This window comes from Ciona robusta, chromosome 7, assembly GCF_009617815.1.
Source record: "Ciona robusta chromosome 7, ASM961781v2".
Lineage (NCBI taxonomy): Eukaryota > Metazoa > Chordata > Ascidiacea > Phlebobranchia > Cionidae > Ciona > Ciona robusta.
Genome location: NC_143241.1, coordinates 653,801 through 668,674, shown reverse-complemented (window position 1 = coordinate 668,674; position 14,874 = coordinate 653,801). Strand labels below are relative to the sequence as shown.

The 14,874-nt window shown below is 36.4% G+C and overlaps 3 protein-coding genes and 1 pseudogene across 5 annotated transcripts in view; 1 reads left to right on the top strand and 3 right to left on the bottom strand.

The window, feature by feature from the left end:
* Positions 1-14,874, bottom strand: part of LOC149733229 (uncharacterized) — a 169,264-nt gene that overhangs the window by 14,266 nt on the left and 140,124 nt on the right. The gene's annotated exons all lie outside the window — the stretch shown is intronic.
* LOC149733246 (all trans-polyprenyl-diphosphate synthase PDSS1-like) lies at positions 433-5,031 on the bottom strand. Its single transcript, XM_089881420.1, has 8 exons — positions 4,616-5,031; positions 3,893-4,023; positions 3,418-3,559; positions 2,773-2,884; positions 2,104-2,201; positions 1,452-1,646; positions 798-878; positions 433-652 (listed from the first exon to the last, which is right to left on the bottom strand). Exons 1-8 carry the CDS (start codon positions 4,916-4,918, stop codon positions 512-514), a joined length of 1,203 nt encoding a protein of 400 aa, XP_089737546.1. The 5' UTR covers positions 4,919-5,031; the 3' UTR covers positions 433-511.
* LOC149733245 (uncharacterized) lies at positions 7,851-9,371 on the top strand. The gene is made up of 2 exons (XM_089880594.1): positions 7,851-7,974; positions 8,216-9,371. Exons 1-2 carry the CDS (start codon positions 7,970-7,972, stop codon positions 9,246-9,248), a joined length of 1,038 nt encoding a protein of 345 aa, XP_089736720.1. The 5' UTR covers positions 7,851-7,969; the 3' UTR covers positions 9,249-9,371.
* Positions 11,113-14,873, bottom strand: LOC149733244 (uncharacterized; annotated as a pseudogene). Its single transcript, XR_016385329.1, has 13 exons — positions 14,867-14,873; positions 14,724-14,802; positions 14,542-14,645; positions 13,943-14,041; positions 13,708-13,846; positions 13,366-13,655; positions 12,710-13,082; positions 12,314-12,443; positions 12,143-12,264; positions 11,991-12,080; positions 11,640-11,801; positions 11,308-11,594; positions 11,113-11,251 (listed from the first exon to the last, which is right to left on the bottom strand). The product of XR_016385329.1 is annotated as an uncharacterized LOC149733244 (transcript).

Here is a 14,874-nt window from a genome sequence, read left to right as displayed (position 1 = left end):
CTTTCGCTGCCATGCTTTGCACATATGATATAAACAAGTATCATTCGTTCAAAGACCTGATGCTGTCGGCAACCCGCGGCCCCGGAGTGTTGGACATGCCGCATGTGCGGTTCAAACTGTTCGCATGAACAAAAAAAATAGCACGGTACCAGAAAATGTTTGGTACCTTACTGGTAGTTACCGAGGTGTTTGCTAACATATACGGTTGATTATTAATGTTCATAATCAATATTTTTTTTAAGTTTAAATTATTTTATTTTAGAATTAGTACCGTTGGGGTCTAGTTAGTACATTTTAAGTTGGTAGCACCAGTAGAAGGTATCGAAAATGGCCGCTATAATATCTGTATTCTAGGATCACCATGGTGTCGAATTCAAATACTCACCCCAACAAACCTAAACATTTCATTCCTTTAGTAAATGTGTCTGAGAGTTAACACAAAAGTTTTGATTTATTTTAAACACGAAATGTTACTTAAACCACAAAGTATGGTTGCTGAAATATAAATTAATTATTTGCTTCTGTTAAGTACAACATCTGTCAGTTGTAACAAGGCTGTCTTATTCGTAGATTCATGAAACATAGATAACGCGAGCCGAGCGTCTTTACAATATTGTTCAGCTAATAAACGTGTTTCCTCCAATGCTGAACTCTGTTGATTTGTAAACATTAACATTTTGTTTTCAAACAAATAACACATTTTATAAACAGGTTTAAAAAAAGACTTTGATTTTGATTATCTTTGCATTGTAGCCAATGTTTTTAATGATGCATGGACAGCTTAAATAAATACATACATTATAAACAGCTTCAAGTGCCCATTCAACATCTCCTGTTTCATTGAATCTTCTTAATATTAAACTATGTAGATCAGGGTGCTGGTGAAAAATAAACATTCAGAAATCAAACATTTAAACAAGAGAAGTCAAGACAAATTGTTAACGACATATTGCCTAAACATTATATCGGTAAATTTACAGAACAATAAGTATATAGTTCGGTTTTCATACCAAGTGGTATTTAACATAAATTTTATTTTATCTTTGAATACAATAACTAAGTTTAAGGTAAAAAATACAAGTTACTGGTAAGAACCACTTGAAGAAAAGTATCAAATAAAAACTAAAAAGGTGGATACTCCAACCACACTAATAAACTAACACACAAAGGGTTGCATTTAACTAAAACAAAAAATGATATAATTAAAAAAAAAGAAAAATAAATATTACTGTGGGGTAAAATGGGACAGCTTTTGCACATAATATCCAAATTAGCTGATCGTGTTTTAAACAATTAACAATGGTCTACGGGAGTCGTGAGGATGCGGTTTTATAGTTCTTTGAATGTTCTTTGTTCACTACCAAATGGACAAAAAATGTGTCCCATCTTGTCCCGTGATCTTCCCCCACCCTATTATACACAGAGAAAAAATAAGAAACATTCCTAGTTACCTTGTCACATGCAAATAGAACGGGTGCTGTTGCCAAGCCAAGTTTAAGATCTGCAACCGATGGTTTACCAAGTGTTTTGGATGATGCAACGAAATCTAACAAATCATCCACAAGTTGAAATGCCATCCCAATATTTGAACCATATTGATAAGCGGCTTCTATTACTTCATTATTGTTGGAACTTAAACATGCGACCTGTAAAAAGTATTTCATCAACAAAATGTATAATTTGGTGCCACCTTAACATTGGTGGTGATAAATGTGCTATCGTGTAGCTGACTGGGGAACAAAGTATCTACAACCGGCTCAAAAGCTGTAGATACGAACAGTATCGTACTTTAAACCAGTTGCATACGTAGTGTAAGATCCCGAGGTTTTATTGAGCCTGCTATTTTTAAAGGATTCCAGGCCACGGTCATAAAAGTAAATTATATATAATATTGCAACCAACCTTCTGCAGCATGTGCTGACACATATATCTGCACCCATGTAATAATGTAAACTATGGCCAGTTATATGTTTTAAGTATCATTTGAGTAAATTTATCATTTACGCTAACAGTCGGTTCTTTAAAAATGTATTATGCCTGGTAACAATGACAATATTACATCATTATTTAGTGAACAATAAAACAATTAAAACACAATCATACAGCTTTACAGCAGTTGGCTATCAAACTTGCTGTCTTCTTGTAAGTTTTCTTCAGGTAATGTTTGAATTGATCTTTGTTGTCTTGCTGCATGAACTCACCTGGAATCATTATTATAGCATTATTGATATTTAACATAGTTACAGAATTTTTTTTTTTCTTCTTGGAAATAGTAGCGAAGATAAGGGTTATTATTAAAACAATAAAAAGAAGGGAATTAGCAATAAAACAACGGTCGTTATACACACGCTGCAGAAAACTACTTAAATAAAAGTGTAGTTGCTAAACCCACATTAGGCATTGAATTGATGAGCAAACTAACTAAGTACTATGTTATAAATCCCAGTGTGGAGCCTTGGCAAAGTTGTCAGCAGGCTTGTCTCTAACCTAGAGGGTAGCGGATTGGTTCAAGGCTCATCACTGCTACTATTGTTAACACTTGACAGTATGTTTTTGGAAGGTAATAGACTTATAGCAAGTCATAAAAAAGTAATCACCCACAAAGTTGAATAGGGCAACTCGTAAGCGAACGCGAGTTGTATGAAACAAAATACCCGTATTAAAAGCCTGTCATTTTCCAATCATGCAAGAATAAACAATTTACATTCATTCATCAGTAAAATCAAGACAATTGGTAACCTGAAACATTTACAAGCCCACCACATAACTAACCTCTCACAATGTCATCAATAATTTGAGATATTATGATAGTTATCTCTGGGTTTCCAATACTTGATAATAATTTTGAAGCATTTGCAACAACATAGTTGCCCACCATTACTGCCTGCAAATATTTAAGCTGGTAAGAAAATCAAAATATTAACTAGTGATACGTCACACTGGTTTGGTCTATTTACTGAATACAGGGTTAAGGTTTATAGTTTAACGTTAAACCGAATGCTGAAACCACTATATATAAGGGTGCGGTTGACCAAGTCAATTGACAGCTGTGCGAAAAAGATCCATAAAATAATACACATGATATGATTTTTTTTATTTATCCCTTAGAACACAACACAGATCATATTTCTTTAGAAAATGGAGAGAAAGGAATGAACAGCAAAATGACCAACATTAAACACGCTATGGATAAAAAGTGTGGGAGAAATATTCAGGTAAAAAGGGTGGCTGTTGCGACCAAGTTACATACACGATAATCTGTACATCTGTAGAATATACAGCAATAAGTGTTAAACTTATAAGCAATATCCATCGGTAATCAGTAATCACAGATTGCTCAAAGTGAAAATTCCCCCAAAGTTTTTTCCACTTATTAAAGCAGGTTATTTCTCACTAGCATTCAATATCGATACTCACATTATGATCACCACAGAGAGCGTTAACCGATCGTTTTCCTCTCCTTACATTGGAGAAATCGACCACGTCATCGTGGATTAAACTTCCAACATGAATCATTTCGGCAATTAGTGAAATTTTACGCTGATTTTCAGAGACTTTGCTACAAATAAATATCAATTCGTGTTAAACAACATTTGCAGAAAGAATCCTAATCAAACTATGATGTAAAAACTCACATATACAATACATGCATGGTGTTAAGAACAGAAAGTTAAACTAAGACTAAATATATTACTTGTTAGCGGTTGCCGGTTTTACTCACATTTATGAGATTTTGAATCTGAGCAACACTTTATTAAACTATCACCAGTCTCTCACAAACAGGCTTGGAAACACTAGGTCAGTCTATGATATTTTCATAAACAATAACAAATTAGCATTTTAGTATTTATTTAAACACTTAATATTCGAAGACTTACTGAAATAAAATCACCTTTCAATTCCACCATGCTCGTTACACAACTTTGATACAAGTGAAACAACTTTTGGTCGGAAGTGTTTGCCGTTACCATCGAAATAATAACTACACATAGTCTGTAGCGGCTTCACATTTGTGTGCAAAATCTTTAGTAAAAGAGTGGTTTGCATTACATACGTGTTTCGATTTAAAAAAAATGAAAACCATTTTTAGTGATGTAGAAAAATCAACTTTTTTTAAAAATATATTTTACTTTACCCAGTTATAACTTTGTCCAGTTTAAAGTTGCTCAAATATGTTATAAACGGAACAGAAAATATAGAAACCATTTTCGATACTTTCTACTGGTGGCACTAACTTTTAAACTACAAGTTGGACCATTTAAAAAGTATAAAAACAGGTAATGTTCAAGTAGCATTACAAACTTAATGTTAAGTTTTACTATATAATGGGGCTATAATCAATCTAAAGCAGGTGTGGTTCGCATTTTATCTTAGTAAAGCAAAGTGGAAAATATTTGAAGTCAATGTAATAATTCAAGAAAAAAATCTGTTTACATTATAGTTATGCAACATAAAATGACCTAAACATTGAAAGCAAAAAATGCAGGTTTACTTTTATACCGTTGAACAATTGTTAAGCAAGAAATGTTTATGTTTCTAAGTAGAATGTATTGTTAGTGGTCGTTTATTTTGTCATCGCACGTCAAACATAATACTACGAAATTTGCTAATTTACCTTCTTAATATCGGAGTGTAAGTGTGACATATCATCAAATCCATATGAATCAAACCCATGAGGTAGTGAAGCATCTTTTGTATATAAATAATTCGTACAATGTAAATCCCGTATGCGTTGCATGTACCCGCATTTATTCTGCTTGATTGTGTCGGTAACACAGCGGCATGTATGTTGTAAAGACCTGTGTTCCACTTTAAAATAATTTTCAGGTCGGAAGAGAAAGTTGAACGAAGTTGGTTTAAACACACTGTTTCGTACGCTTCGCCTTGTAAGCAGACATGCGTTAAATAGCAGCTTCATCGCGCTGTTGGCATTTAATTGGATTATTTATTTATTAACAGAAATAAAAACGCTTAGGAAAATCCTGGCAGAATTCTGTTTTAACTGTAACTAAACTAAACCTCAATTTTGACAAAACATATTTTTCACTAAAAAAAGTGTTGCCCTGTTGCAACCAGAACCATAGAAATACCCTAACTTTGGAAATACCGAGTAGTTCAACGGGTCCCTTTAAAGCAGAGTCATATAAACACACAGATATAAAAAAGAATAGAACGCGCATCTCCAATGTCGGCAAAGGAGAGAGCATGATGCACTCTCTCTCTTTCGCAGGTCGTTCTCGTTTACTATTGCAGTCGATGGAGTCGATGACGTTTTATGTAGTTTTTCTTCGTTTTTTGACTTAATTTAAAGATATAGTGTAAAAAAACTAATTTCTAATATATATATATATTTCTAACAAACCGTTTGTTTGAACTTTTTTAATTAAATTTATAAAGTAATTAGATTTCCTAAACAAGTGGTAAACTGTAAGCGTTAACCTACTAAATAACTAAACTGACCTAATAAACTTGAATAGTTGGTGTAGTTTTTAAAATAAACAGCTAAAACCTTTCAAAAATACTATGCACCCATCTTTTACAATGGAGACCAAGGGAAATGGGGACGGAGTTGGCGGTCACAGAATACATGTCGAAGATTTCAATTCATTGCAAAAGTACGCGGACTTCATAAACCAAGTTGCTGCTGCGAAGAGAAAAGTCCACAACCTGAGGATTTTAGATTTTCCTCAAGAGACCACAAAGATACTGTCCCGTCTCCCACAGGTAATAGTTTCGAGGTGGAGAGAAGCGGTGTGTGTGGCGTTTCTAAACAAGCAAGCGGAACTGGAAAATATACCCGAGTTACAATGTTTGGATGTTCAACAAGTGGAAAGGAGGTTTCCAAAGCAAATGTCGTGTAATAGGTGCTTGTATTGTAAGCAGATGCACCACTTGGATAACTGTTCTCGCTTTGATTCGCTACCACGCGCTGAAAAGCTCGAATTTCTGCGCGATGGAAGGATTTGCTATAGTTGTGGCTCAAGTACTTCCCACAGCGCGTTTCTGTAATCATCGCGTTCAGGGCAGGATTTGCCATAAGAAACACCTTACTACATTGCACATAAACAGAAGGACAATCGAAGACGCGAACAACCGATGCACAAGAGTTTGCGGTTCTGTCGGCGAAGACCATGGCTGCGACAATTCTATGATAGTTCCAGTGTGGGTTAGATCAAGAGGCAATCCAAACAATGAAACCCTATGTTATTGTATACTTGATGATCAATCGAACAAATCATTTATTACAGAGAATCTATGTCAACAACTCAATGTTGGTGGTATACGAACCCATTTAAACCTACCCACTGTTCACAGAAGCAATGTAACACCCTGTCATTATTCCTTACAGAAAAGAGCTGGAAATCGGTCTACTTATTGGCAGCAACCTGCCGAGCGCAATAAGACCGAGAAAGATTATTGCAGGTAGAGAAGACGACCCTTATGCTCAACGCTCAATCCTCGGTTGTTGGAATAGTGTGCAAAGATCACCAGAATTGTAACGTGGAGGCAGTGATAAATAAATGTTTTGCAAATTGTGTACCATCGTTGAGGCGTCATAATTTAGTCAGCACCTCTCGGGCAAAGGAAGTATTATTAACTCCTTCTGTAATTTTAAATCTTTTGCACTCTGATTTTACAGAAAAAAACAACAATTTTCTTTATCAATCGACGACACTAAATTTATTAGACTATTGCAGGAAGGCATCATTAAGTTGAAAAATGGTCACTATCAGATGCCGTTGCCGCTGCGTAATAGGTGACTTGCCACTTCCGAACAATCGACCACTTGCGTTGATTTTACAGAAAAAAACAACAATTTTCTTTATCAATCGACGACACTAAATTTATTAGACTATTGCAGGAAGGCATCTTTAAGTTGAAAAATGGTCACTATCAGATGCCGTTGCCGCTGCGTAATAGGTGACTTGCCACTTCCGAACAATCGACCACTTGCGTTGAAGCGATTGATGCAACTACGGAAAAGGTTTATAAGAAGTCCAAAGTATTCTGACATAAGCGTTTCATGGGCAACGTGCTGTAGAATTGTGCCGGAAATACCGGAAGACCAACTTCTGGGAAAACTAGGAAAGGTAAACTATGTCCCTCATACTGGAGTCTATCATAAAATTAAGTCAAGATAAGGGTTGTATTTGACTGTTCTGCCGAGTATGAACGCTATTCATTAAATAACAATTTGTTGCAAGGACCAGATTTAAGCAACTGTCTGGTATAGGAGTACTATTACGGTTCAGAAAGGAGAAGGTGGCAATAACATCCGACATTGAAGTAATGTTTCATTAGTTTTTCGTACAATATTTTGATTAACGGTAAGGTAAAATAATACCGAATGACTGTTCATTTATTTGGCGCGGCAAGTTCCCCAGGAGTAGCCAACTTTGGATTAAAGAGAGCTGCAGATGACGGAGAGGCGAATTTTGGTTCAGATGCTGCAGACTTTGTGAGAAACAACTTATACGTTGACGATGGACTTACATCTGAGCCCACATGTCCGTAAGTCTTATAAGAGCGAGTAAAAAATTGTGCGCAGAGGCAGGACTACGACTACATAAAATTACAAGCAATAAAAGGGTAATGCTAAACATTCCAATATCCGATCGGGCAAGTGAGATGAGTGAGATCAATCTCAATAGAGATCGCCTTCTGATCCAAAGAGTCTTGGGAATGGTATAGTGCGTACAAAATAATGCTTTAAATTTAGGATAGAATTAAAAGATAAGCCGCTGACAAGGATAAATATGCTGTGTTCGTTTAATTTATGACCCTCTTTCCTTGCTAGGTCCAGTAGTGTTGGAGGGAAAGCGGATTTTACAAGAGATGTGCAAAACCAAAGCAGATTGGGACGACCCACTTCCGGACTATCTTTCATCAAGATGGCAGAAGTGAAGGAACGATCTTGTTGAGCTAGATCGTCTTGAGATTCAACGTTCATACAAGCTAAAGCAGTTCGATGAGGTAAAATACGTATCCATTTATCACTTTTCCGATGCTAGTCTTGCAGGTTATGGACAGTGTTCATATTTGCGGTTAGTGGACGATTGGGGCCGAGTGCATTGTACACTTTTGATTGGGAAATTCAGAGTAATACCACTAAAACCTATAAATCGTATTCTTAATATTTTTGGGTGGATAGCAAGGTCGTAATCGGATATTTAAACAATGAAGTAAAACGTTTTAAAATTTTTGTTGCTAATAGAGTTCAACAGATTCTGGACGTGAGTGCTCCTACCGATTGGCATTACGTACGAGGCATAAACAATCCAGCAGATTGTGCCAGTAGAGAAATATTATCACGTCAGCTAACAACCCACTGCACATGGTTTCGTGGTCCTCCATTCCTCTGGGAGAAGGAGATTGCTTTCCCGAGTGATCAAGCTACATCACCTGATATTGATGCATTTCTTCAAACAGAGATGGAAAAGGCAAATGCATACAAGACGGTCATTAAAGAAGATTTTATTTTAGATGTATTAGACATCACACGGCTAGAGTACTTTTCTGACTGGTTTCGCGCGAAGCGAGCAGTAGCGAATTGTTTGCGACTACGAGAAAAGTATGTGACGAAAACTCTTCCTGACCACGTACAAGATCGGCATATGGAAAGAGCCGAAATTCTAATATTAAAAAACTATCAAATGAAACATTTTGCGGCCGAAATGACAACATTATTGTCCCCGGTTTTTCGATCGGAACATAGTCCAAGTATTCACAAAAGAGTTGGTGTTACATTAACCAGTTCTTTGTATCGAATAGCTCTTCGTGTTGGAGGAAGATTACGACTGTCTAATCTTAAAGGTGTCGAGAAGCACCCAATTTTGCCTAGAAAGGGTCACATAATGGAGCTGATTATCAGGACTCACCACAAAGACGCAAATCACATGGGCCAAGGAATAACGCACAATCATATACGACAGAATGGTTATTGGTGGATCCTCGGCTCTTGCTTATTATTATATCTCAATGTATTACTTGCAGACGAACACGCAGGCCACCAGAGACGCGCAGAGGATGGCGGATTTGCCAGTAGATTGTACAGAACAAAGTCCCCCTTTACGTACTCGGCAGTAGACTTCATTGGGCCGTTTTATATCAAAGAGCGACGTTCCATATTGAAACGCTACGGGGTCGTGTTTACATACATGGCGTCGAGAGCGGTTCATCTAGAGAGCGCAAACTCATTAGATACCAGCTCCTTCATTAATTCTCTATGCTTACCAATAAACATTTAAGGGAGCCATGTTCCTGCCGCAGTGGCGTAGCTGTTTTGTTTAATAATAGTTCGTTCTGTTCCATTGATTAACGCTACAGCGAATATCTTCCGTTACGTAATAGCCACACCTCCTATTTTTAATTCCCGCTACAGCGAACTTCTTCTTTTCGTTATAGCCACGAATCGTTTTTTTTTTCAAGTAACCGTCATGAAGGCGTGATGCATTTTCCTATGTAGAACAGTTAGCAACTATACACGCCAAATTGCAGGTATTATTTTGTGTATTGTTTACGTTAATGATGATTGTTGTATAATTATTCGTTTAATTTGTTTTATAGTTACCGCAAATAAAGAACCATCAAAAGAGAGCCTCGGAAGCGCGTACCTGCTTTAAGCAACCAAAAAGAGGCACCAACGAGCACTTGCCAAAACAATCACTATTGTTTGAGAAATAACTAACACATGTTCGATTCCTTGTTGCTGTGCATAGAAAACCATCTCTTCAGTTTCTAAGCTTTCCTTGAGGTTTGCTCTGCATACTAGATTATATACTCAACACAATTTGGAGTAGGACTCGTACGAGTTTTTCGCACAATGTGCAGCTTGGTGCACCAAAAATGTGCAGCTCGAAAATGTGCACCTTGAAATGTGCAGCTTGGTGCACCAAAATGTGCAGCTCGGTGCACTGAATTGTGCAGCTCCAAAATGTGCACCTAGAAATGTGCGACTCGGTGCACCAAAATGTGCAGCTCCAAATTGTACAGAACAAAGTCCCCCTTTACGTACTCGGCAGTAGACTTCATTGGGCCGTTTTATATCAAAGAGCGACGTTCCATATTGAAACGCTACGGGGTCGTGTTTACATACATGGCGTCGAGAGCGGTTCATCTAGAGAGCGCAAACTCATTAGATACCAGCTCCTTCATTAATTCTCTATGCTTACCAATAAACATTTAAAGGAGCCATGTTCCTGCCGCAGTGGCGTAGCTGTTTTGTTTAATAATAGTTCGTTCTGTTCCATTGATTAACGCTACAGCGAATATCTTCCGTTACGTAATAGCCACACCTCCTATTTTTAATTCCCGCTACAGCGAACTTCTTCTTTTCGTTATAGCCACGAATCGTTTTTTTTTTCAAGTAACCGTCATGAAGGCGTGATGCATTTTCCTATGTAGAACAGTTAGCAACTATACACGCCAAATTGCAGGTATTATTTTGTGTATTGTTTACGTTAATGATGATTGTTGTATAATTATTCGTTTAATTTGTTTTATAGTTACCGCAAATAAAGAACCATCAAAAGAGAGCCTCGAAAGCGCGTACCTGCTTTAAGCAACCAAAAAGAGGCACCAACGAGCACTTGCCAAAACAATCACTATTGTTTGAGAAATAACTAACACATGTTCGATTCCTTGTTGCTGTGCATAGAAAACCATCTCTTCAGTTTCTAAGCTTTCCTTGAGGTTTGCTCTGCATACTAGATTATATACTCAACACAATTTGGAGTAGGACTCGTACGAGTTTTTCGCACAATGTGCAGCTTGGTGCACCAAAAATGTACAGCTCGAAAATGTGCACCTTGAAATGTGCAGCTTGGTGCACCAAAATGTGCAGCTCGGTGCACTGAATTGTGCAGCTCCAAAATGTGCACCTAGAAATGTGCGACTCGGTGCACCAAAATGTGCAGCTCCAAAAATGTGAGGCTCGGTGCACCAAAATGTGCTGCTCGATGCACCAAAATGTGCAGCTCCGTGCATTTCTTATACTTAGTGTAGGCTAGGTGTACCATAAATCAAAGCGTTCAGCCGTGAAGGTTCCAATATTATTATCACTATGTACTGACATTTAAACAATTATATATACAGTTATCACAAACTACAAAACTTATTTTCAGACAATGTAAAGAACGAAATTTTATTAAAATTAAACACAAAATTCGCAGTTCCATTGTTTTTTTGTTTTTTTAAATGTTGAAGCATTTAAACCGAGACACGGCATATGATATCAACGGTCACATGCAATCTGCAAACAATAGTAGTGTTAGTGGAAATTTTTGCCTGTTTTTATTGATAATTTACCCAGTGCTTATAGCGGGCACTACCACCACACGACCTGAACTCTTCTTCGAGATTTTCTAGAAAGCATTTAGGTATTAACAAGCATTATAATTACCTTCCAACCAAACCGTAATTAATTTGTAAGTCAAATCAGTTCAAATGAATATATAGAACACGACAAATGTTAAAATCCAACCTGGTGTACTCAAAATTTGCTTGGCATACAGGTGCCGCAGATTTAATATATCGTTGGATGAACAATCAAATGATACTGCATTTAAGCCAGTTTTTAAAAGTTCTTCTGCAATCTAATAAAAAAGTAAATAATAAAGATTTATTGTTTTAATCTACACCTTTAAAATCATGATTCCACAACTGTGACCATCGTTTTGTATAGGGTGTTGAATTGTGCCATTTACCCAATTTAATGAAGACAGATTGTTGTCATTGGGGTTTCTTCTCATGCTAAATACTTTCTTTATTGAAATAAAACTGTTTATTGCTACAATTCTATACTATATGCTTATTCTTTTCAATGTAATAAATTAGAATATTTACTTGAATTTTTCAACAGCATCAGGTCCTTCTTGCGGTCGATATGGGTCAATCAAATATATTGTCATTTTTTTCATGGGTAAAATAGAAACACAATTTGCACACAACAAGAGTATACAACCCAACCATGTTATAGGTAAAATACTTTACTTCAAAGTTATTAAACTTACTAATAAGTTCCAATGGCAGTTATTTTTATTGTAAGCCCCCAGAAGGTTTTTATATCCAGAGAAATTAACCTGCAAATACAAATGCAACAGATAACATTTCCTATATACATAAGTGTAAAATAACCAATTACCTTATTCATCAGGTGCCTTTTTAAAATTTGATTAGCGCCATCAACAAGACAGTTCACCAAAAAGCTGTCCAGGACCAAAGTACTTTCGTTTTGCAGAGTTAGGCTTCTTAAAATATATTCCACTGCCTGTAAAACAAGTATTTATTGATGAGAATTATTGTTTAACTAGACTCACGGAAGTATCAAGCCAATTATCCGGAGCAATAGAACAAAATGAGTCGTGGCTCAAAACACAATGATTCTTTGCTGGTGTACGACTCAATTTGGCAACAACTAAGCTGTTCTTTTTCAATTTCCAAAGCTGAAAATCATGAAATCTTTAAATTCTAAATCAAGTTGGCTCAAAACACAATGATTCTTTGCTGGTGTACGACTCAATTTGGCAACAACTAAGCTGTTCTTTTTCAATTTCCAAAGCTGAAAATCATGAAATCTTTAAATTCTAAATCAAGTTATAATGTGCAATAACATTACAAACAATGCCTCTAATTTAGTTCCAACAGTAGATCAATAAATAGTCTGTACAAATAAATACTTATTCTATGGCAACCTTTCGCCAATATGTACTGATTCTCTGGTAACCTTCTGTGCTAGTTGGTAGATAAGTTTCTGCTCTGGTTGGTGGATACGTTTCTGCTCTGGTTGGTAGATACGTTTCTGCTCTGGTTGGTGGATACGTTTCTGCTCTGGTTGGTGGATACGTTTCTGCTCTGGTTGGTGGTTTCTGCTCTGGTTGGTGAATAAGTTCCTGCTCTGGTTGGTGGATACGTTTCTGCTCTGGTTGGTGAATAAGTTCCTGCTCTGGTTGGTGGATACGTTTCTGCTCTGGTTGGTGGATAAATTTCTGCTCTGGTTGGTGGATACGTTTCTGCTCGGGTTGGTGGATACGTTTCTGCTCGGGTTGGTGGATACGTTTCTGTTCTTGTTGGTGGATACGTTTCTGCTCTGGTTGGTGGTTACAAAATACAAATAAAAGTTTGGCCGTGGTGCATTTTGCTTCATTTAACTATGGCCGTGGTGCATTTTGCTTCATTTAACTATAATAATAAAAGCACAAACATTTAAACCTCATTGCTCCAGGAGCATAAAATTTACAGGCTTCATATTAGAAAAAGATGATCTGAAAAAAAGAAGTTTAGACAAGTTAACTTATTCAAATAAAAATTACCAGTCTTTGTTTGTTCTGCAATACTGCTGTTGAAATTTAATCAAATAAAAATTACCTGTCTTTCTTCATTTCAGCATTTGTTTGTTCTGCAATGCTGCTGTTAAAATTTAAATCGTTGCACATCTTTAAGTCTCGAAGTGCCTTTTCAGGCCCTCGGTTTTTGCTTCTATGATGAAATTTGTCGTTAAGACTATAGTAAGATGTACTTTCTTTTTCTAGGTTTAATTTGACTAGTTCCAATTGTACTTTTTCTGCAAGCTGTAAATTTGTTTTGTTCCATTCATATAACATTCCCTTGTACGGTGAAAACATCCCGTTCTTACGGTTATCGCCATAGTGAGCAACCTGTAAAAGTTGGTTAATAATGCAGCATTCTGTTTTATTTGTTTGAAGTTACTTGAGCTGCAATGTCCGCAACAACAACATTCGGCTGACTCATGAATAACCATCGACGTAATCACGTGCACTCTCCTGTCTTAAAGTGAATTTCATATACACCGCAATTCCATGGATGCATCTAAAATGAACAATTCCACCTAAATTCAAAAAATTGAAGTTATTGTGTTGTAATATTTGAATTGAGGCACTGGATATTTAGGAATTTAAACAATGTTTTGATACGTGTTACTTACCGCCACATTTTTTCAAATGTCTAAACATTTTTGGATGGATCTCTTTAAAAAGAATTAATTTATTCAGCCTGTTGATCAAATTCTCTACACTTGCCAAGACTTAGTGACCAAGCCAACATTGTATCTCATTCAGAACAGCTACTCTCATAAACCGTGAAGGAATATGGGATTTGTTGGATAAAATAAAGTTTTCAACAAAGCTACAAAGAAAAATTGCTTAAAATAGAATGCGTTTACGCTGTACATTTATTTGTGACTGACAAAACAACGGTTGCAATAGAATGGACGCCAACACCACTCGAAAATGACAGATTGACGCGCTATCTTGAAGAAAACAACGGTAAAGTTCATGCGATCAAAAGGAGAAAAGACAAGCGGGGAATGGATACAGGTCTACGTATTGTAGCTATGGCAAAAGATGTTTTGAAAAAGAATCCGATTCCAAGCTACGTATCGGTTGATGGATATCAAACAACTACTTTTGTGTTCCACAACTGCTTCAGCAATCTATAGAAACAAAAAGGTAAACTCTCATTACTATATTTGAACTAGCGCTTGAACACAATTATATTTTTGAAATGGCCAATAGAGAAGCTTACTTTTAATACAAAAATTCCGCAATTGGACGAGTCCATCTGCATAGGGTGCTGGATGGAGCATTTGTTCCACTATGTCCTTTTTTGTCTTAACTTGAAGGTAGTTTCTGGTAAAAATAGAAATATTTTTATTTTGTATGAAATAATACAAGTTGTATACAGTGCAGTACTTTAAGGTATATTACCGAAATCTCTCGGTGACTTTTAGAGAATCTGCTGTGTTGTCCACACCAGTTGGTTCAACAACACAAAGTGACTGTTCATCTATTTATTGAACAAATTTGAAATATACATTTTGTTCGAAGTTGTTACATCATACCAATCTAACTGAACATA